Source organism: Diuraphis noxia, unplaced genomic scaffold (assembly GCF_037042655.1).
Source record: "Diuraphis noxia isolate RWA-SAM2 unplaced genomic scaffold, SU_Dnox_SAM2 contig0005, whole genome shotgun sequence".
In the NCBI taxonomy this organism is placed as follows: Eukaryota; Metazoa; Arthropoda; class Insecta; order Hemiptera; family Aphididae; genus Diuraphis; species Diuraphis noxia.
Window position 1 is genome coordinate 25827598 of NW_028301715.1, and position 26551 is coordinate 25854148.

The window sequence follows — 26551 nt, forward strand, 5'->3', positions numbered from 1 at the left end:
CCAAAATATTGTTAACATCGGAATAAAAAAAAAGTAATTAAGTGATTGTACTACAGTGATTAAAAAACTAACTTAATTTATTTAAGGTCCCGATGAAATATAATTTTTATTGTGAAGTTAAAAAATAAATACATTTACTTTATTTTGGAAATATTTAAAATTTGTTTGTAGTCGACATATTTATGTTTATACAAGTATGTAACTATGATGTAGTTATGGTTCATATTGTTATTTTTAAATATTTTGTAATAACGATTATTGTTATCATTAGGTAATATCATATGATTATTAAAGGTTACCTGCAGTAATTATTTATTTTTCATAATATATTATGAATATAGGTAGGTACACACTTATTTAAAAGCATTCTTTATGTATGAAACTCAAAATACAACCAATTTTTTATATTTTATATTTAACATTAATTTCATTTATACTATACTACTATACCATTTCCAGAATGATTAAAATATGTTTGATATTGATTGTTCCCGTAGGAAGCGCGGCGTATATTAGCCGAACGTCTTTTTTTGCTATTAAGTTGTTTCGTGCGATATTTCAGTGTAGCATAATATTCTGAATTTAGTCATGTATTATAAAGTATACTAAACATTGTTCTTACAATAGTACATGTATAGAAATGTCATCGGCACACGTAATATAGCTGCTGTAATAGTTGTGATTAACGGCTTGGGTCGGTTATTTCTAGAAATGAGATTTAAATAATATAATATTACCTACATAAATATGTAATAGTAGTCGAGGCGGTAGATAAAGAGTATGACGTATTTTAAAACAAAAAAAAAATAAAAAGATATATATGAGGAAAATGTACTCTCTTTCATTTCCGGTGGTAACGCGTTCGTATATGGGACGATTGCACAGGGTGGAGGGAGAGTAATACATATACATATTACAATATAGAGCGGGCAACTCATTTCTACAGTTTGATGTGGTGGTAGTGCCGCCGGCACGGCTGGTATAAAATGAAAGTTTTTGACGTTGTCGTCGTCGTTGTTATAAATGCGAAACGCTTTATTGAATATTGTGCACGTGAAGAAGAACGCGAGCTGTTAGAGGGAGTGTCCCGTAGTCCATCACCTTGCACCGCCCGGCCCCATAATCGCGCCCGACAAACGACCACGTCGAAATATAAGCAAAGTATTAAAACTGAAAAGTGATGGCCTTCGCGCACGAGCCCTCTTTTCTCGGTACTGAAGTAGTAGCTATAGGTAGTTATATTACATTTGCAGCACTGGTGCTACGTTTCTCCCTTATACCACACGAATCCCGCACCGACGCTTTCCCGGCAGCCTGACGAGATCAAGACGGATAATATGTTTTCTCTCTCACCCACAACATCCAAGGTAGTAGGCCGCCGGGGGATTTCATCTCCATCTTCTCACTTAGGGTTGGGTTAAACGATCTATGCTCGTTTATACGCTACATACATACATCTAAATAATAATTATTTATATACATGCTGTAAATCATATTATTTCGTGACATGCCCTTAATTTAAACTGTGTAATGTGCATATACTTGTTCAAATATTATACAATTAACTTACAGCAGAGTGTATTCATCTTATCACGGAGACGTTATTAAGATATAATATTTTGATACTCGAAATGATTTTCTTATATGTATATGATGAAAGCCATGTTATAAGACTACCTGAATTACGAATTTTCTTTTTTTTTTTATAACAAACTTATGTATTCTGCAGTTATTTATATATTTTATATATTACGGTGAGATTTTCAACAATACTAAAAACGTAGTTATAAATCAACTTTAAAATTAAATACAAGTTATATAGGTAACTAGAACTTTATTGCACTTTGCCACTTTGGTTTTTATTTCTGCAATCAGTCAATCATACAGATAGCCGTCCGCACTGTGGGTGGGTGGGTGGACTATAATGTCCCATCCTGCTAGCTGTACATACTTATACGTATATTATATGTACCTATATATGAGACGAAAACCACAATAGCTTGGAGGATCTGCCTAAATCAGCAGTGGGAGAGGGTAACTCTCTACCGCGTGCACACTGCTACAGAGCGAGTGACAAACGCACACGCATCGACGGTAGTTTTAGCATTATTAAATTTTTACACGGATTTTGTGCATTCTGTGAATTTATACCGTGTGGGACCGCTCGTGGTCGTATTATTTATATTTAATAAGGCGTGTTTTTAATATACAAATAAAATTATTATATGATATTGTATCGTATATGTATACAGGTTTACTAGAGTGAACTTAAAATCGGAAGGCAGGGAGGGAGAGGAGGTCATGATTTCCGCATTGGTATATACGCGTATCGTTTTTATTACGCTCCTCCCTTCACCCTCGGAAATGATAACTATATTTATACACATACGCAGTGCATTTAAGGCAAAAGTACCTATACGCAGTGGGAATAATATCGTGGCAGTAGTGTATATAAATTATTATGTTTATAATATAATATACCGTTTGAATTATAATAATATCGTTCCGCCACCGCCACAACAACCGCCATCACAGCCACCGCCTCCACCACCGTTGTTGTTTATCGATCCCGAGTGCACAAAACATGGCCGGAAAGTTTATGTAATATTATTATATTATTAAACTGCACGCGCTTGTACGTATATTGACGACACACATCAAAATGGCTTTATATATATTATAAATAAAATTATAACATGAGAACTCATTTTATTATTATTAAGGCAGGTATTTATCGTATACACCACCGCCACGCCGGTGCAGTATATAATAATATGTTGTGCCTACAGCGATATTATAATATAAACGCTCTGTAGTCCCCCCCCCCTACCCCATAACATCTTGCCACGGCGATGTTGAAATTAGACGATTTATTTTTAAATTAACGTAATATTTTACTCGTGTTTTTTTATTATTATTTTTTATCCTCCTTTCTTTAAACTCGTGTAATGGCTGTCGTTAATCCGCACCCCTCTATACGTTCGGTGATAGGGTGCATGCGCGAATATACATGTATAACAATATAACCGAGCAATTACATTAAGGAGAGCTGCGGGAAATGCGAAAAACGTTTTTATTAAAACCGGTAAAAAAAATAATACGAAACGTCTTAAAAATATGAAACGGTGTAATGACCAATTAAAATTAAGTAGGCGAAGCGTAAATATCTATATATATATATATATATATACGCATTTAATACCATCACGCGGTGCAAGATTACGTTGCTTTTTTTCTTTTCCGCACCTGGAGGGCCTTTTGCAGTAAACATTAAACGCTGCTGTATAATATTAGTAGTATACAAATTATATTACTTAGATAGTTTAAATAAAATGTATAATACGTCTATATAAAACAACTGAAAAATAAAATAAAATAAAACTCTTGTCCACAAATTCGCTGCCACAGTGCCGCGGTGGTATTACAGTCGTATTATATAAATAATAATTAATAATAATAATATATAGCGGCGGGTCGTATCATCATTTTACCATCCATCAGCGGATTTATTATGGTCGTGACGTGAAAGCGGTTTTGACGTCAAACGCTCACGGGAAATTAATGATTCGCGAAAACCGACCGGAACTTGATCAATGGACTGGGCGAAACCAATATACGTCGAGTCGCGCTGCTGCAGTAATATATATTATCTATAGAGTCATAGAGATATAAATTACACACCACACAAGTGGTACTTATACCGATGTAGAGGTGTGTATTATAGTGGTTGTATTATTTTATAACTGATGTAAGCAAATCGTATTACGTATTACCTATACAATGAATTGTTTTGTTAAATATGTACAACATTTAAAACATCGCTCAGGTATTATTAACATGAGCTAGGTCGTTCTAATTTTGTGTCATATATAGAACACTATAGGTGCAGTATAAGGTTCTCGAATGACAATAAAATAATATTTTTGACATCTATACACAGGTTAGGTTAGGTTACACCTATTATACGTCCTATGTGGTTCGTGCCGATTTCATAACACAGATTTTGGGCTTATACCTTGCAATATGCTCACGTCACAGTGACACAGTGAATATATACATAGCTATAAGAGACGTCTTACTAGAACTATCAGCAATAAACGTACGTACATCAATTCAGCCATTAATTCAATCTCGTACATAGACCCATATTACATTTTTCGAATCGTTTAACAGGTACTTGCCTACTATAATTTAACGACCTTTTGATGTTTCCGACGCCTAGCCTCGGTGCGGCTGCGTGCGTACTTACGACGACCTTCCGTGATGAGTGTCATCTGCGTGGTGTCTTCGAGGTGCAATAGGTTATATTATAACCGGTCCATTTTTGTGTAATTTATTAATGCTTAAATATAATCGTAAAACTATATACGCACAATCTTCGCTTGCACACGTGCAACAGTAGCCTGCAGTATATAGGTAGTATATCTAGTAATAGGTTTAGCTGGTGTATTATATGTGGTATAATATATTGAAAAGGTATAGGTATTATATAATGATATAGGGATGAATCGCGTGCACACGCAATCACGAAGACTTAGTAGTTATGGCGAGTAACTATATTAACCATAACAAGTAACATATTATAATATATATAGTAAAGAAAAACGCGTCCAAAAAAAATAAATCCTATTATTTTTCGTGTCACCGCGTGGTCGAATTATAACGTTTCCGGCTACCGTTGCTCACTACCTATAATATAGGTCCTATATACTTATATATTATACAAGATTCATAATATATAGGTGTATCGTGTATTCGTATGTACAAAATAATATCATTACGCGTGCGCGGTGGATACCTTATACGTACAATGAATGCTACCCTAGCTGGGCGCACACGCATATTATATTATGTACCAGCTATACAGTGTAGGGCGTATCAGATTATTCATTTTGTGGCGCCAAAGATAATTTTTTTTCACTCCTCCGTTCCAAAAATATCGAAATAATTATATGGAAATTGTATATTATCATCTAATATTATATATGTATACCTAACCTATAACCTATATAGAGTATACGCGGTCGCCAACACTGCAGTGCTGCACTCCTGCTCATATAATACAATGGTATAATAATAATAATAATATAACTATATACTAATTATTATAACGGATTGTCGTCTTCGTTTTCGTTAACTATAGGTACGTCGTTTAATTAGTCAAGCGCCGTGTATACGACCAATTATAATAATATCTCTTCGCAGATACATAATATATTATATAAATTATAGATCGTGACGTAATGAAATTATATGTGGCATAATATACGCTCGTATTGTGTACATGTAATATGTATATATAGCTAATGGAGGTAATTTTTTTTAAGCATGAACCTCACATTATTTTATTATCTGGCTAGGTCAATTAGCGTTTTCTTTTGTCGTCATAAAAATAAAAAAAAACAAAGAAAAAGGTTACGTCTGAGTAATTTATTATAACGTTATTTTTTTTAAATTTTTTGTGATGGACGTATACCTACATAAAACGTAAAACAAATAGTTTTTATTTTATTAATATTACGTCAAATTTCGAATGCTTGATTGTTAATTTACAAAGTGATTTACAAATGGTCCCGATAACTCCCTAATACATATAGCTATATATCGGCTTATTGTCACGTGATTACGTGATGTGTTAAAATAATCCCATTGCATAATATGTATAGTCAATGTATATATTATATTAATATTCTTGTATGAAATAATATTATACAGGGTGATTCTTTTAAGTGGGTACACTAATTATCTCGTATTTACTTTTTTCGAAATATTTTTTTACATGGTTTCAAGTTGTTAAAAAACCAACGTTTTTTATAAAAAATTATATTTTTAAACATTTTTTATCCTTATCATTTTTTAAGGTTTTTACTTTTTTGAATGACAACATAGAGTGTTAATTTCATATTCCAAAGCAGAATATTTTTCTAAGTATTTTGATTCATAAAAATCGAATTTAGGACTAGTAGTTTTTGAGTTATATGTATTTATAGTTTAGACAAGCGGAGTAGTGGACAAACATTTTGCGGGGTAACCCCGTACCACACCACTCTGACAATCTAAAATTTAAATACTTATAACTCAAAAACTACTAGCCCTAAATTCGATTTTTATGAATCGAAATACTTAGAAAAATATTTTGCTTTGGAATATGAAATTAAAACTCTATGTTGTCATTCAAAAAAGTAAAAAACTTAAAAAATGATAAGGATAAAAAATATTTAAAAATATAATTTTTTAATAAAAACGTTGGTTTTTTAACAACTTGAAACCATGTAAAAAAATATTTTGAAAAAAGGAAATACTTTTCGAGATAATTAGTGTACCCACTTAAAAGAATCACCTGTATAGACAACGAGCTAGCTGTGAAATTTGGAGAAAAAAATGAGCCACGAAAAAAACCCTCATAAATATTCATGTGGTAAATTATAAGTATAATTTTAATAACCGGTGAACCTATATATGCTCTTCTAATTGATCGGCGTACATTATAGGTGCGCACAGCCGTTATCGAAGAAATGAATAATTAATTTCAAAAAGGATCGTTTACGCTGCATACATCACTCATCCTATTATGCTGCAAGCACATAATATTTTATTAATTTGGTATATTTTTAAAACGATATAAAAGATAAAAGATTAACATTTAACCTTTTATTTTTACAATGGCATTTTAAATTTTGTTTTAATTATTCCGAAATTCATCATTATGGTCAATAATTATTATTTATTAATTACATGAACAATTATTTTTATATTGACAATATATATACGAAAATAAACAATAACAAAAGTAAGGCTAGCCACAATGGATGGATAAAGTTATAATAATATCGTTCAAATAGTTTGAGGAAGATAGATAAATATTAAAATGTATCTATTATATATTACCTAATAATTTTTGTACACTAAGTAGGTATAGGTATAATTAATATTATATGTATATTTATTATTTATACATAGTGCTTTATGTTTAATTTAATCAGTCATGAACTACAACGATAACGAAATACGCTCCATATAAACAATTGCATAATTATTATTTTAGACGTTATTGCATGTGTGTTTAGGTGGGTTCGTGTATTAGTAAGTGTATTTTGTGTATGTGTAGGACTGTAGTTTTGTCTTCATTCGTTTGTTCATTCATTTGTTATAGATATATAAATACGCTTGTAAATCTGTTTCCTCATTTAAAATGTAAATGTGATCAGGTAAATCAAGACGGACGCGTGCGCATTTAGGTATGGATTTTTTGCAATTGAAAACGAGTAAAAGTGTAAAACGATAAAAAATATATAGTTTGATGCCTCTGAATATATTTATGTATCGACAAGTCGCGCGCTGTTAGTTGTTACAAGTATATCGTGTGTGTGTGTGTGTGTGTGTGTGTGTGTGTGTGTGTGTAAAAACATATAATATTTATAAAAATAACTTTATCTTAATTGAAATGCATCTAGAAAGTCTATAATATAGTACATCAATTTGTTTTATACACCTATGTGTAAATTATTCAGTACAGTTATTACTACATTTAAACATATTATATAACTTTAAAAATTGTTTTTTTAAATTAATGAATCACCTATAACAATGAATAATAAAACAATGACAATATAACTATAATAATATGATATAATATAACTATAACGATACATGTAGTACCTATATCATATAGCTTGAAAGTAATTTTGAAGAACTTTTTAAGTTTTTTATAAAGTTTTTAAATTTACCTACCTTACTACTTATAAAACTAAAATTACAGATATTATTTAAAAATAATTGGGCATATATCAAACAGGCACATAATTTCAAAATCATGGAATAGTATGATGCATATATATATATATCTGTGATATAAATATTTTTAAAATATACGGATCGTTATACTAATTGTGTAATGTATTCAACTATTCTACAGATTAAATTAATTCAAACGATATGAAAGTCCCTCATTATTATGTTAGATAGTGTTTTACTTTGTTAACGTCGTGCAATATTGTCCGACACCTCAAATTAATCCAGTATATAGATGATCAAATTCGCATTAAAAAAATTGATTTCAAGGACGTTGGACTTGTGAAATGAATCTGTTATAATATATAATTTAATTATAGTACGTAAATTCACGATTTTGATTAGCGGTACCAGGCTAACGTAACAGTTATATATATATATATATATATATATATATATATATATATATATATTATACGCGTATACAAATTAAGTGTGGCAGACTGGCAGTGGTGGCGAATCCGTCGAATAACTTGATTCCGGCGGACGAAGGCGAACATTTAATTTTTCAAAGCCAATTAACATTGTTTTCGCGATGTTTTATTAAGAGAAGAAGTGGTGAAGAGCTGCTTTTGGAGTTGCGTGTTAGTGAGGGAAAGAGGAGATAAAGAGAAAAAGAGAGCGAGCAACGGGTGGTAACTCGTATTGCTGCAACAGCCTGATGTGTTTAATCCGTTTAGCTCCGGAATAATTAATCATCCGGTAGGCAGCCTCAGTCCCGACAAAAGTCCTATTTATATATAATATATATGTCGTATACGACGCGCGCGTTAGTCTTAACGCCCGCACCGCCGCTCGAGCGGGCCTCCCCGACGGGTTTTGTTGCCCCGCCGGCCGGAAGTTAATTCGTTACCGGACGAATTTCCAAAACGATTTGACGGCCTCCACCGCTACCTCACCCTCTCACGTGTCATGCCGACGCACCTTACCACTCCACCTCTGCCTGATTGCCTGAAGAACATCGGTTTTTGTGGGACGTCGCGCTGCGTTTATATATCATTATTTAAAGCGCAATTGCTAGAGACGAAGATAGAGAGAGTGAGAGAGAGAGAGAGAGAGAGCTCGTTGTATATAATATAATTCGATTAAGCTCTCGTCGCCATCGTCGTCGTCGTCGTAGTCGTTTCCGCAACATCTGAACGTTATTATACGATACGGATATTATTATTATATACGACTTAGGGCAAATAAATAGGACGGAGATGATGAGGCGTGGGTGGTGTGTATAGTATATACATCACGTTGCTGGAGTCAGCGGCGTTGGTGGAAAGGCTTTTCGTTGGCCGTGTCGGATAAATTAACCGAAAACTTCAAACCCCCCCCCCCATCCCTATCTGCGTGTTAAAATATTATATAATAATAATAATAATTAGTTGGTAATTTTAATGGGTTTCACCATGGTGGGCGCATAATATACGGCCGCGGATTTCAATTATTATAACGTTTGCCCCTCTTGCTCCCATGCATCGACTCGTCCTCTGTCGTCGTCGTTTCTCACCCTTCTCAGCCCTCCCTACCTCTTTACGCCCTAAATTACCACTGTATATTTTACACGTCTTTTCAGCCCCTCTATTGCCATCGCTTTATAAATATTATAATATTGTACTGCACAAACACCTCTGACGTTCGACCCTGCTTATCGTTTCGTTTTGTAATAGCTGGTATAGCTGCAGCGGACGCCGTCACGTCGAAAACGATATTATAATATAATATGTATTTGGCCATCATGCAGCTACAAAATGCAATTTTTTTTCTTTCTTCGATCGATAGACTAGTACACGAGACGAATTTCATTATTTCGATTACGATACGAGTGCTGCTAGACGCATGGTTATTGCATAGATCGTTCAATACAACAATTATTATTAGGTATCATTTTATAGGTAATATTATTTACGCACGCGTCTACAGGTAGGTGAACTCTTGTACGTCATTTCTTTATGTTAAATTATGCGTGATCGACAAAAGTGAACGTGCTTGTGGCTTATATGAATATGATAATAAGTAATAACATAATATTATCTGGGTATCATATATACAAATACGCACGCAGTAGTCGTACCTTTTATTCTTCTATTTACTATCATTATTTACTCATCAAATACGTATTTTGTGTATATATTTTATTACATGTATAATTAGTTTATACATTACCAGAAAAATAATGAGATGTATTATTATTATTATTATTATTATTATTAATATAGTAATTGGTTAATTAATAATTAATGAAAAAACCTTAATTAACAATAATATTTACTATTTAGTATATAGGTAGCGTACTTATGATATTTATGAAGGCATGTATGTATAGGTAACAGCTGCAGTGTTAACGGTGCGTTAATTTGCTGATAATTGTGAGCTTCAGAAAAGTTTTCATTATAAATTGCCTATATTTTAATAAAGATCGTAAAGATCGTATACTGCAATTTATCTTTTTGTCAGAAATCTTACGGAATACTTGGTATAAGTGTATATGAATATCGAGAATAACGATTTATACTTTATTAATTAATTATTATACAATGCAATATAGGCTATATGTGTATAAGTATTAGTATATATAGAATAATTATGTTGATTATAAATTATTACAAATGATAAATCAAACAAATTGTTAATATTAATAACTACTTACCAGGACATATAAATGTATGTACATATCAGTACCAATAATAGGCACCTACCTACTTATTATAAGTAATTAACTTTTTTCATCGACTTGTCGTAAATTTTTAAGCACAAATACGAGTATTCACAACAATTCTGATTATAAATTATAATATCTTTATAACATAGAAAACAATAGTACCTATAACATATTCATAATATAAATCATTTCGAAATGTGTTTCTTCAGATCGATCAATAATCGTTTGTCTATATTCTATTTTTTTTTCTGATGCATTTCAAATTATAATATACTATAATGTATTATGTATATATGTACCTATTGTACCTATATACATGCGCTATGTGGGTGTTTGAGGTTACGACACATCAAGGCTAAATTTGTTTTTTTTTTTTCGAGCAATCATTACAAATTCTATTTACTCAGCTATGATTAATTTCAACTTTGATTTCATCATCACGTTTGAAATTCATTAAAAACTATTCAAGTTTTGTCTGAAATATAGGACAAAATAATATATTCCTTTATATTCTGAGCGTTGTATTATATAATGTTGTGTATAGTGTATAAACCTATTAAAATCGGTTTGACGGTATTACTTATATAGTACTTATATATACAATAAGGATAGAGTTCAATGTTTGGGCGCATGTAAACTTCACCGATTGCGACCTTTTTAGACCTTTTTTCATGTAAATTCCACCGGTACGTTTATTTTACCTGAAAAAAAAATGTAAACTCCACCGGTATGTTTTTTCATAGCAGTACCAAGTCAATTTTTCATTTTTTTTTTTTCAATAAAGTAATAAATATATTTTAATAATAAATTCCAAATTAAAATAACAAATCGTATAAAAAAATTAATATAAATGGCATTTTTAAGGTCATTTTTTGAGGACATTTTTGGCTAATTTTTAGAGCATATTTGTTTGGTTTTGAGTATATTTAAATCCGGGCCCTAATTATAATATTATATCTATTGTATTTAAATACAATAATTATAAAAATCAAATAGAAATAATAGAAAAATATATAATTATTAACATTACGTAAGTAATACGCGTACCTACATAATTTATGTAAGGATTTATTATTTATATATATTATATTCAGATACTTATATCTTATTTTACACAATATTAAAAAAATAATTTAATAATAATTAAATATCTAATAGAGCTTTTGTAAAGAGATGTATATTTGGATTTTTATATGGAATTTACGTGCTTTCAGTTCAAAAATACGTATCGGTGGAATTTACATGCTATAAATCCAACCCTAAAATCGATTACCTGTAAATCGGTGGAGTTTACAATCGCCCCAATGTTTAGTCTGGTATATTACCAAAATATTATACAAAACTAGTCATGGATTTTATTTGTACTTAATGAACATCGTCAGTATTATTTTATCAGCAAAGCAAGAATGACACGATTAGGTACAATATTATTAATTATAGGATACTACGATATTATTTATGTAGGTACATACGTAAACGTAACTCATTATGCATTCAGCTCGTGGTAGTATTTCAAAAAACCCAAGCTCTTAAACATATTGCTTAGACTTGATATAATAGATAAATTTGATAATTATAAAAAAATTGCAACCTGACCAATGTCAAACTTGCGGTGAAACTTCCACGGTTGAACATCTAATATGCCACTGCCATAAATTCACCGACATCAGAACTAAGCTCAACATAGAAGACAACCTGGAAGAAGCTCTAATAGTCCTCAGTCAATCAACAGTGAAAAATTAATTAATTATTCAAAACAAACTAAACTTTACTAACTAATTTAATCTAGATATATTTCAATCATTTTTTTCATACTATTATTATTGTTATGTATATATTGTTATTGTTAAGCTCTATTCTTGTGTAAAAAAATATTAATGCTTAAAGCCAATACACCTTATTGTTGTTGAGGCTCAATTAAAAAAAATAAAAATTGCGTAGAAATCATGCATAAGATTACATAGGCGTAGAATGGAGGGCTTAGTGAGCAACAGTCTCCTACACGAGTGTTTTTTAGACATCTATCCCGTTAAAATTACATTTTTAGAATTTGTATGTGTTGTGTCCCAGAAATAAAATAGGCTGTAGTTTCCTCTCTCTATAAAAATTCATCACACCTACAATGAGATAAATTATAGTTTAATATTAAGAACGAAAAGTTCGGTTAGAGTATATTATTATAATTATTATGTTTAAAAATATTATACCTACTGTGCCCAGAAATTTTTCACAGATTTCGATGAAACAAATTTTAATCACTTGTTGTAGAATATGTGCATACCGAATTCATCGTCGAATTCAAGTTCAGTCGTCGTAACGGTGTGTAGGTATATATACATACAATATAAGTATAATATACGAATATACCTAACCATATGATTGTCCATTAACAATCGCACTTTAACGCTTCCTAAACCACACCTATTTAACCTGTGAAAATTATTGTTTCTTATATATATGATCATATATCATACATCGTATATTATCTAATATACGAATACGATGCTTTAACGCGCGAGTGTATATAGGAATGCAAAATAATGCATAACGATTAACGTTGTATTACTTGTATTATAATAGGTACACTATAATTTGCGGCTGTGCAATAACATTATTATTATTTTATTATTATAATATATATGTAACAAATATTTTATCACACCGAGGGGTGACAATTATTAGTAACAATGTAACATTGTCATGGTTATGGAGCTGGAAACAATGCGAATCGTGATAACAACGACCCTGCATGCAGCTCTATCTCATCCCAACCCATGATAATGTTATAATAAAGACCTCGGCTCGTTTGATCTCACCTTGACATAGTTTTGAATGCCCCGTGGATACAGAAAGATTGATGCGCGACGATGATGTTTTACGAAAAATTATATTAATTTCCGTCGTAGACATATATATAATATGTATATACTATATAATGTTATAGTGTATCGTATTGTATTCATAAATTCTTCTTAAGTTTGCCAATTGCCAAATCAATACGTTTGCTCTGAACATAATTTTATAATATAAATACTTACTCGGTCACCGTCTTATTCACATGTTGGTATAATAATGCAGTCTATAAGAATATAACATAATTCGTATAATGATATATATATATCATCTAAGTATATTATTTAAAGTTGAACAATATCAATGTAGTATAATGTCGTTATAATAATAATTGTATGATGTGTGTATATACGAGGCGCATGCGTATTTTTATTGGTGTTGGTGTACGAGTCATGAGTGGAATTGAACGGAGTAGAGAGGGAATTCAGCGCCATTTTTTTTTCATGGATTTTAGTCGGTTGGAGAAGGAGGGGATACGTACTTACACAAACCTATATGATCCATTACGCACATATTGTGTTATTATAAAAATGATTTTATGCTCGTATATATTGTATAAACCAAGCCGTGACAAAGAGATAAAAAGAACACTATAGTCGGACGCGATGACGTATCGGTGTAATACACCCGAAAGAAAAATAGATACGAAATAGAAGCTCGTCGCAGCTGAGGCCGTCAATTGGAGAGGACATTGTTTCTGTGAATTGGTTGTTCGAAAACAATTTGTCGCATGCTCGTGAAAAATCGGCACGGGGATGCCCCATATCTTCTTGTTATAAAATATTAACTTCTATAAGTCCACCAAACTAGTATTTTTCGTGCATTTATTGAGACACACACGAAAAAGACTGCTGCCGATCCTCTTTCTTTGTATTTCTTTCTCTCTCTGCCATTATCTCTGTCAGTGCTTATTTTTTCTGTATACCTATTTGGTCTGTGTTAAAATATGTACCACGCAACAACACGATCGCACGACATCTGCAATCGCCGCAATAAAAAGGTACAGCACATTTCCAATACTTGAAATCGCACCCTGTGCAACTATATACATAAGTTAAATAGTTAACTTAACGACGCCATATCTATAATACATTGCATAAATACGTACCGGTATAATGTATATAATAATGATATGTAAAACGCTGGTATAAGTGGTATGAAATAGTAGTGGTTTCCGGTTACACGCATGTGGCATACGTACCTATTATATCTACTATCTACTATATATACGCAAGCAGTCCGCAATCATTTGCTATGATTCTCAGCCATATACACATATTTTATATGTTTTATTCTTCGTGTCACTGCATTTTTGCGGGTTTAATGTAAGTACCTTATTTTAACCTATTATACCTACAGCTTTAATCAGTGGTGGCGCCAGAATTTTAATTCCAGGTGGGCCTGGCTGGGGCCCAAATATTTTAGGGAGGGCCAAATTGTTGACTTGATACTTATATATAATATATGGCGGGCAATTGCGCAGAGGGGGGAGGGGGGAGGGTCAACTTCCAATTTTTCAATTCTTTTTACACTTCATCGTGTTAACTTACTAAAACAATGATTTGTAAATATGTATTAATAGTATTTATTTCCTAACAAAATATATATTCATGTAAAAGTATATAAAAATAGAATGCTTTCCCTTGTATTTTCTTTATCATAGGTAGTTGGTTAATAATCTAATCCCGTTGTTCATGGAATTTTCAACAAAATTATTAATAACCTTGATTAATATTTAATAATAACTAGTAAGTATAACTTATTATTTTCGTATTCAGCCTCTGGAAAATACACGTTATTTATGAGGCTTGAAAGCATAGTGCATAGTTTTTAACCCATTCAAAATGTTGTTCACGCCATATTATGACTTTATATTTTCATATTTTGATTTATTCATGAGATATTTTTTAGTATTCTAGTATGATTAAATTTAATTTTTTGAGTGGGCCACAGGGGGGGGGGCCGAGACTTTTTATGGTGGGCCCGGGCCCACCCCTGGCGCCGCCACTGGCTCTAATTTAATCCAATTTTGAGTTTACAATACAAGTTGATGCATCAAAATGTCTTGAAAAAAAATTGATCAATCCGAAATAGTCGGAATCACGTTCAAAAATAAACCATAAAATAATATAAATTTAAATTATTAATTGAATATTTTCACAATCATAGCTACAAATTCAAATTTGAATATTAAAAATTCATCCAACTAAAAATATTAAAAAAAATTATCAACATTTTTATAAAATTCTGATGAAGTTCAATTTAAAATATTATAAAACACCTAAATCAAAACATTACCACAATATTTTTGATTTAATATTAACTTTACAATAATAAAAATATATTGTAAAAACATTTAAATTTAAATGTTATTAATATAACTAAGCTAAAACATTATTATAATATTATTGTAATAAAATTCATCGTATGATGGGGTCAGTATTACTTTATTATTATTGTATACATCATATTATATTTGTTAGACACGATATATATATATATTATGAATAAGGAAATATATAATTTGACCTTCTAAACATAATATACAATATAAATAATATGTCACGTTTCACGTAATACTGTTATACTGTTCATGTTTCAATGATTATTGTTATATTATTATGTCAGTGTTATCCCTCAATGATATCGAACAGTAATATAACCTATATTCGGACTGCAGGTGACTTTGCAGTACCGTGCAGGATACTATATGGCCATCGGCTGTCACATGAAAAGTTCTATGTTAATATATCTAAAACGCGCGGAGATGACACACTTTTTGTATCTGCAGTGAGTCAGATATAAAACTGTGATTGATAATTTTGGCCGGCGTGGTGTCACTAAAATATATATATATATATATATTTAATGAAACCTCATAATCTTACCTATATATATATATATTAATATATTATTTATTTAAATATCCAACAACGTGATCCAAATATCCTGACACAAATAATATTTCGTAGGCAAACTGATTTGCTGATGCGTATACGCATGTTTTATAAAACATTATCATATACATCATTCTTAAAATTCGTCGGTGTACAATCTGATGATATTCATACAATTTGTTTCAATTGATTTTAATATTTATACATATATTAAGTACAATTTGAGAAAATTCGAAATCTTAGTTTCTCTGACATTTAATGATCCGGACCTCGTGGATTATATGTTATTTGATACTTATTATGTGTAATAAATAATGATATAATAATATCTCATTATACATACCTACACTACATAAAATATTCTACCCATTATAAGTGTTTGCTTATCATATATGTATCTACAGCACAACTCTATGATATATATCAGAATACGATAGCAATCGCATCCCCTCGTTGCAACTACTCCAACCATACACCGCAAACTACGTTCTATCACCGCCAACCTAACCCTCGGCCGAGGAGTCACTCAGCGGACATACCGGCATAGTAATATAATTATGATGTGTATTATAATGCGTATACATTAAACATTATATATGTGTGTGTCGTGGGTCGCGACCGTCGTCCTAGGCGGGGTCGGCGGAGTCCGCCCCTCGGGCACTCGTGCGGTACGTCAAAGCCGTTCGTATAGTCCTACGAACGCGTTGCCCCGCCTCGCCATCCTACCGTTAGTGCACGCGACTGATTTTATTTTTTTTCCTCTACAAGCACACAGCAATTCCGCCAAACGTAAAGTATTCTTATGATATATTATAAGTAGGCATTTACGACATAACGTCCATACCCACGGCCACGGCGACTTCCATAAGTCCTAACCAGCTGGCAGCTGCTTCCTGCAACAGTCCACTAACCGTCATTTCATTAATCAATTTTTGTACCTTCTTCAATAAAATAATAAGATCGTCGTCAATATAGGTACACATAGGTACCGTTGTACCGACTAATATATGGGTTTATTGTTGTTTGAATTTTTACTTATAATAGCTGTACTTTTTCGGGTCTAAATTTTTAATTTTTTTATAATTTTAATTTTACAATCCTAAGCAAAATTTTGGTGTAATTTATTACAATGCATATTATACTTATACACATAGATGCCTGAACATAGAATATTATATTAGATTTTTTACATAAGCATTTACCCAATTTAATTGATAAGTTATGAAATGCTGCAGGTATACCTACCTAGTTAATTAGGTGTAACACTTATACTCCGCGAACTCATTAAGTATATTATGTACTCCTTATATATATTATATACACCACTCGTACTTATAATAAGTAGGCATAGGTAATAGATAATAGAAACGGTTCGTTATGGATAATATGTTAAGAATGCGTATATTTATGTAATCAGCTCAGTATTCAGGTATTTAATAAATTTTGTAAACGTCTGCTACAAATATGCGGAGCGTTTATACTAAAACATTTATTTTATTTAACTATATATCGTGCTAAAATAAAGAAAAACATAAATCCGCCTATTAACTGCATGTAAATAATATTTACTCTGGTCAAAATATTTCGCGCTTAAGTATTATATTGTCTATATAAGTGCCCCGATGACGATTTCGCGCGTGAGTTGGCCGTAGAACACAATATAATATTATCGTATCTGTATGTGCTCGTCTGAGGGTGTAGGCCAGTATATCTATCCCGTCCCTGTGTAGGTACATGCGTACAAAAATATATTTTTATACAATTCATATTCAAGTGTACATGAGTGTCATGAGTATAAATATACGAACGCTTTTATATATATTATATGCAAAGGCACAGTCGCGTGTGTATGTAATGTAGCGGCCGCGTGCGCGTAAAAACTATGGTTTACGGTTGTTTTTTTGCGCGAGGAGGGGCCAAACGGCGAGTTATTTAAATACGACGGGTGGTCGTAAAAACCGCAACCGATTCTCCCAATCTCGCACAAACGTCGTATAATACACACGTATATAGAACATGGATATACGCATTTATATACACACACAGTATATATGTGGCCGGAGTAGTCTATATTAGTATATATATATAAACATCGTATAGCGTAATATGTATATACTATGTAATAAGTATATAAATATATTCATATTTTATGTAACGGACATGTACAGTCAAAATTTACCACCCCTATTATAATATAATATGTATATTATATATTATATATAGGTTCGTCGTGCATATATATTATTGTTGTTACGATTATTATACGTACATATATTTTATTCGACACTATTTTCGAGGGAGTGGAATCCTATGTATGTATTTTCTAAAATAATATGCGAAGAATAAACTCTTTATATAAGTTTTACTCTTATATATTCGTGAGGTTTATATAAGTATATTATATTTATATACGTTTACAGTAAAAATATACTAGTATTTGTCAAGTATATCTCATAAATATACGATAATATACTTTATATATATACATGCATGATTATATGAAGTAGATACGTGCAGTTTTATAGTAATAACGGCTGCTGCTCGGCTGGATTTATATTATATTAAATAGTATATATATGGTGTGTGTATATATAACAATATTTCTGTAGGTCTTTCCTGCCGCCAATGCACTTTATAAGTAGATATAGCACTGTGATGAAAAAAAATCCTTGTATATAAATACTTATTATATTATATAAATCATATTCTTATATAGCTATCTACTATCTACAATAGTATGCGAGTAAAATATATGTGTATAATATGAAATAAACTAATAAATATGAATATTTAAATGTTTTAATCGATGAAGATAGATTACATATTATAGATTCTATAATATAGAAGATACATTTTTGTTCGGCAAAAAAAAATGTTTTTAGTTTTTTTTTTTCTATTTACGTCATTAAAATATATTCGTTGAGCTAAAAAGTTCGAATATTAAATACGTTTAGGTTTATTCCTTATAAGTTGTTATAATAGCAGTTGAAAAGTATATTAAAGACCCATAGGCATGATTTATTTTTATAAATATTTAGTCGTAAAATTGATCAAAATCTCGACAATTTAAAATTTTTTTGTATTGTTATAAATTATTAAATATTAAATTTTTATATTTTAAGATTGAAAATTTACAACATTCTCATAAATAGTTCATACTGTAACCATAACAAATGTATAAACATGGTTATTTCTTACACACATTTGAACTTCAAAATTTGCAATAGAAATTACTTATTAAAACCATAAATAACGATTTTAGTTATTATGTTATACATAATTTAAAAATATCAAAATACATAATTAAATTTCATAAGGTTTACACGCAAAGACATTTTAAAATTAAATTTTTTTGGTATAAATTAAATTAACCTAGCTATGCTGCAGTACTATAATAGGCGTATGCATAATAGTAAAATAAATTACTGTAATCGATCTAATATCATTTAATTTACTTATAGGAATATTCGCCTTCACTCAGAATCATTTTTTGTATACAATTGCATTTAAATTTATCACATTCATTACAGTGACTCTAAATAGACTCCTAATCCATAACAGATAGCGTTATTCGCTTACCCGCTTTCTTGTTCATAGAAATTCATGAAGGTATATTACCGTGTGTAGGTAAGTATAATATTATATTTATAATAGTATCGTATACGTTTTTTTTTTAAATTTGATTTTTGTAACAAGTTTTTTTTGATAAGAAGAAGTTATTATTATTAAATTACTTTTTTTAGGGTTTTTAAATGTCACTTAATGTCTTAATACATTTCAACATTTGTGTATTAAATAATTTAATTTTGATACATTATTTAATATAACAATAACATAATATTATTGATAAACTACAGTCTTTGTTGTAATTACCATTTATTTTTCTTTTGTATCAAGAGCCAGAGAAGGTTACCATTACTTCTCCTCTAACTCCCATCGTTTATTGATTACAATTACATCAACAATTATTAGCGATGGGACAATCCCCTATTCATTGCAGTGGCGTCATTTCAGGTTTTGAAAGGGGGGGGGGGGCAAAAATTTTGACCAGCCCATAGGCCATAATTTAAAAAAAAACCACTCGCTAACAATTACAGTTTTATCTCAGTACAAACAGTCTTCTTACATCTTACACAATTATATACATACTAGTTAGTTATCTGTGATAACTGTGGTTACTTTAGGCATAAATAACACATTTTTTTTGAAAGATAACAATGACTAATTAATATATAGGTATATAAAATATAATATGTAGAGGGATACCCTATATTACCTATTAGTATTTAGCATTGAGTAATTAATATATGCTCAATGCTATTAGCTACTATATGATGACATATTCCAAGGGGAATTTCTAACCGTGGGCCCCGCCTCCAGCATTTTAAATTAATCAGAAATTTGGATTTTTATGTTTAAAAATATAATATACTTATTACTTATTACTTATTAGTTATTCCGTTATTCGATAACGACGATAACATTTTAATTTATTATTTCACAATAATATTAATAAGTAAATATTTTATACGAGTAGCGGCCTACAGGGAAGGCGGGAAATCCGGTATCCCACTCGTCCAGTCCACCACTGCACATACAGAATACAGATGTCAGATACCTTATAATTATTTACGTGTTAGTAGGAGCCACGAATCATGGTTATATTCTATTTAGCAATGACATGAATGTTATGATGTTATGAATCATTTTTGCGGGCTTGTGGCCCAAAACTAGCACCATATACCCGGCCCGGGCCGGCGAAGTCGACCGGCCCGATAGTAGCCCGCTAATGACAAGGGGGGGGGGCAAATGCCCACCTTGCCACACCCCCCCCCCCAAAAAAAAAAATGACGCCACTGATTCATTGTTGTTGTAATTACCTGTATTATTTATTATAATTCATAATTATATTATAAAAAGCTTAAGTAAAGATACGGTATAGCTTGAAAACCTCTCTAATAACTCATTGAGTGGTGCTAAGTGAATTTTCTGATTAACATCCTGTAATGCATACGTATACTATACTACAAGATTATTAATAGTATTATACATATACTTATTGGTTAATACTTTATGATAACTATACTATCATAATATTATGTATATCGCATGCATACTAAAAAGTGCACTGTACAGTCTGTACATTACATGTAATTAATATTTATTATGATATATATTATTATGTGTTATTTTTGTATTCAAACTATTATGTATAGTCATGGTTGTTTTCTATATACATAATATTATACCTAGAAAACATTCGTGTATATTTTATACGCTGTATTGTGTCTAAATTATATACTGTTTATATGTCATATTTTATAATATTAGAAGAAAAGTCCAGTAAAAAAGTAATGGCTGCATTTAATGTTCAAACTGGTTCCCAGCTGGCAGTAGTTTAATCACAGTATATTAAGGTATATCCGAGTTCGCAGTTCCGACTGTAATATTATACATTATACAAAATCGTGACTCGTGAGAATTTGTATAAGTACATATTATATATTTTTAATACTCTTATACATGCTATAGCTATATCAGTTATATTACCAAACTTTTTTGTTTCACATTAAATATAATATTATATTGGTTCCTATTACGTAAAGACACTTTTTATCGTGACTATTAACAATGTTATATATTTAGTGTCTAATCGTTTTGCTCGTAAACATTTCATCGATAATCGATGATATAAAAATAAATGTTCGGCCAAAACATAATGAACACAATATATATATATATATATTTAATGACTAATAAGTAATAATCGTTCAAATTCGATTGGTACAATAATTGGTTTCTAATGTCATTGAAACTATATATACAATGAAACTATAAAAAAAAACCTGTTATTTGATAACAAATAACAAAACGTATGGGTAACTATGGCTATATTATACACAAAATATTATTTAATTCGTTTTATTCTCAAAATTATATATCATTATCTTTCACGTATATAATAATATATATATAATATTAATTAATTAAGAAATTAACCTTGGGCGGCTGTGTATTATATTTTATTTATGAGCATTTCTATATTATATGATGTTGTCGGACAATATTTTTTGATTTTATTATAATAGTGATACATGTGCAGTGCATTATTTATCAATACCTAAATAAATATAAAAAGTATATAAGCACCACAAGAGACATTGTTGGACTTAAAATCATCATTTGGGTTTTTCATTATTATTATTATAATTATTATCAGGGCCATACAAGGGTAGGGCAGGGCTTCTGTTGATATTTATTTGCAATTTTTTTAATTTTAAATTGTGATAGGAATACTAATATTTTATAGGGTCCGCAAAAATGTTTTGTCAGACCCTTGATTATTATGGTAACATAATATGGTCAATTTAACATTATGAATAAAGCATACAACCAGGTTTAATTTTTGAATGGAAATTAAATTGATTTTGACCATCGATAAATTCTTAATCAAAATTAAAGGATATTATTTTACAATGTATGTGGTATAAAACACTAGTATTTTTCAAGTATATCTAACCTATGCATAAATACGATAATATACGTATATACGATTATTATTACCTACCATACTTTCATAGAAATAACAGGATTATAATCGTTGAAATAACATAATATATAGAATTTGAATAATCTAACCTATAGTTAATCAATAACTAATACGTTATAATATATATATATATATATTATATATGTAGATAGTAGATACATCATTGGATAAGTAATTAAATGTATTACGTAAAGACCGTAAAGTGCTCACCATCATACTATAATGGCCATAAGTATACTCTAATACCGAATACAGCAGTATATAGTAACCTAACCTATAACCTATATATATACAGGGTGATTCTTTCATCAAACACTCATTTATTAAAAAAAGTATTGACATTTTTCAAAATATTTTTCTACATAGTTTCAAGTTGTTAAAAAACCAACTTTTTTACTAAAAATTTATATTTTCAAATATTTTTTATCCTTATCATTTTTAAGTTTTTACTTTTTTTAATGACAACATAGAGTTTTAATTTCATATTCCAAAGCAGAATATTTTTCTAAGTATTTCGATTCATAAAAATCGAATTTAGGGATAATAGTTTATGAGTTATAAGTATTTAAAGTTTAGATTGGCAGAGTGGAGTGGTACGGAGTTACCCCGCAAAATGTTTGTCCACTACTCCGCTTGTCTAAACTTTTTTAATAAAAACGTCGGTTTTTTAACAACTTGAAACCATGTAAACAAATTTTTGAAAAAAGTAAATACTTTTTTAAATAATGAGTGTTGTTTGATAAATCAATCACCCTGTATATCGTATGATAATGAATAATGATGACGTACGCGGAAAACACGTTTAAAGTAAAACTTTTTCTTTTTCATATAATTACCAATGTATTATGCGTTTACAATAATATGCCTATACCTACCTACCCTATTTTTTTGTTTTACGGGACTCTTTATAAACCCGATATATTCCCGGAAATCTCTACGGGATTGCAACTATCGTTTTAGTTTCTCCCTTCACTTCCCCCCCCCCCCCCCCATCACATTGTATACAAGCGCGGTAAAGTTGAGTAATTTATCAAGTTTTGAACACAACTTAAATATAATGAATAAAAAAAATCGAAATTCCAGTAGAAAGAAATAAGCATTTTACGAGATTAAATGTCACACAAGCTTACAAAGTTTCTACGATGACGGTGGATGAATGGCGGGGCTTCAAAAAGCCGCGCGCTGGCGATACTAGGAAAACAAACTGCAACAATAATAATGATATGAACGCGTGCCTCCCCTTCAGACCCAATATATATTAGATAATTTTGTGGCATTAATACATTATAACAGTATACTTATATACTGTCTTAAGTTTTAACATGATTTTGATAACGTTGTCGTAATAATATATATGTGTTAACGACAAAAATACTGACTGATATTGATTAATTTTATTATTTATGTCAATAAGGCATTAAGGATACTTAAATTGACCATCTAATTGTCTCCTATAACAGACATTTAGTATCTATCCAAAAATTTCAATCGGTAATTTATTCGCATTGGCATCGTATAATATTCGTACATCATAATATGATTCGTATTGCGTATTTGTTTGACATCAACTTCTAACGCAATGCAATATGATTATATATTTTGAAACATTATTATATTTTGGAAAGCGAAGTGATCGGTTTTTATACCTGCACCTTCACATGGCATATAAATATAGTAATATCATATTATGTACAATAGTAACGTAACAGACCCACAACATATCATGATGTTACAATCAGTATAATTTAATTATAATAATAGTCTGTATTCCACTCTGATCTATTGTTGTAATAATTACATTATCGCTCTAGTTTTATTAGGTAATATTATATTAATCTGTAATTATTATTAAGATTATGTTGATAATATGTTTCTGCGCTGTAATACTGACTACAGTATACCTATCGGTTTAGAATAATGTGTATGCTGTATGCCGTATCTAGGATGTGGGCTTTTGGGCTTAAGCCCTCCCCGAAATCTCAGGAAAGATATTTTTTTTTAGTAATGCGTAATGGGTTCATATGATAGTAATAATGTTGACGATCTTTTAGTATATTAAGGTCTATGGTTTTCACTCATGATAATAGAGAAATAAGAAACTCTACCGGTGGCAAGATTAAACGGGTTAGCACTTATGAATATACACAGAGACATATAAATTGATACGGATACTATTTTAAATATGTTTGCGTCGAAAAAGGAAAGGCGTTTAGATTTTAAATTGTGACAATTTACATTAATATATTGAATGCATAATACATTAAATACTATGTGTATATATATGTTTTTAAATTATTCACTGTTTAAGACCCGCCCCCAACAAAAAAAAAAAAAACAAAACAAAACAAATCATGGGTACAGCACTGGTCTAAATATATACCTACACCGAAATATAACTCTCACTCATCTTTTTTTTTTTTAATCATCAGTATCAGACACCAACTGACGGGTTCTATATTTATAGATATTGTGCACATATATTTTATGAGGTATCTATCTTAACTATGTCTTTCTTTTGTTTCAAAATTTGGAATAGTAATTTTGTCAGTAATAACTTTTTTCTATGTAGAAGTTATTATAAATGCATAAATTAATTTTCCTTAAAAATATTCATTAGTCGATGCATTTTAAAACACTAAATACAATTTATAGAGTGATCATAGGCGTGTCCACGGGGGGTGCAGGGTATGCACCTGCACCCTCTGCGATTTAAAGTGGCACCATGAATTAAGAAAAATTGTTCAAAAAAGAGGACTATGGCCCATTAGTCCCTTGGGTTCGCACCAGGTTGCACCCTCTGCGTCAAAGGTCTAGACACGCCTATGAGAGCGATATTAGAGTCAAACGAAATTTTGTTGCGAACATGTAAATAAATAATGATTATTTATATTATGCATCATAAATATTCATAATATATTAATATATATGTACAGTTTGATATTGATAAGTGATTTGATTTTGAATTTAGTTTTTTAGACATTACGTATATCTTATATGATTATATTATATTATATATTTTTGTGTTTATTCTTTATTTATTGTTTTTAAATGTTATCGTTTGCATAGGCAGTGTTGAATATTTAACACACTATATTTAATATGTATTTTAGCTAGCCATACTACTGTATATTAAAATAAAATAAACTAAAATAAGACCACGTTTAAGTGCAATGCGTTTATAAATAGAAATAATGAGCTTATAATAATATTATGATTTTTTTTGTGTCATAGGTTGTGCTGGTGGACTTTTGGGCACCCGACGCATTGGACATCCGTACCAGAACCGGACTCCCCCCAAGAGGAAAAAGCCACGCACTTCATTCACGCGCAGTCAGATTTCACAGCTCGAGGAGAAGTTCAACAAGCACAGATACCTCTCATCTGTCGACCGCGCGGCCCTAGCGAAATCGCTCAAGATGACCGACGCGCAGGTCAAAACGTGGTTCCAAAACAGACGTACCAAATGGAGGTAAGAATACGTTTTGTATTTGTTTTGTTGACTTATTCCATAACATTCGTTCAAATCCAACGTGTCGACAATATATTGTCAAACATTCGTGCGTTTTACTATAGGCACACAAATATTCTTATGGATCATTTTGTTATTTTGTACGGTTAGAACTTTTTATCAAATTTTTACAATAGAAATCTGATTTTTACAATTTTCAATCGCTAGGAGTTTCAATATTTTAATGACTCCAGCCAGTGGTGCTGATCAAACGAGAGGATGAAAGGGATAGATTTCTCTCATGACCTTTTTTCAATATTTATTATAGCTATTAAGCTGTAGATATAAAATGATAAATATTA

General features: G+C 30.6%; 1 protein-coding gene across 1 annotated transcript in view; it reads left to right on the plus strand.

The window, feature by feature from the left end:
• LOC149055130 (uncharacterized) overlaps positions 1 to 26551 on the plus strand; it is a 50450-nt gene that overhangs the window by 12051 nt on the left and 11848 nt on the right. Inside the window, exon 2 of the mRNA XM_089229301.1 lies at positions 25973 to 26210. Coding sequence (XP_089085427.1) covers positions 25973 to 26210 — 238 coding nt within the window. The remainder of the gene's footprint in view (positions 1 to 25972; positions 26211 to 26551) is intronic.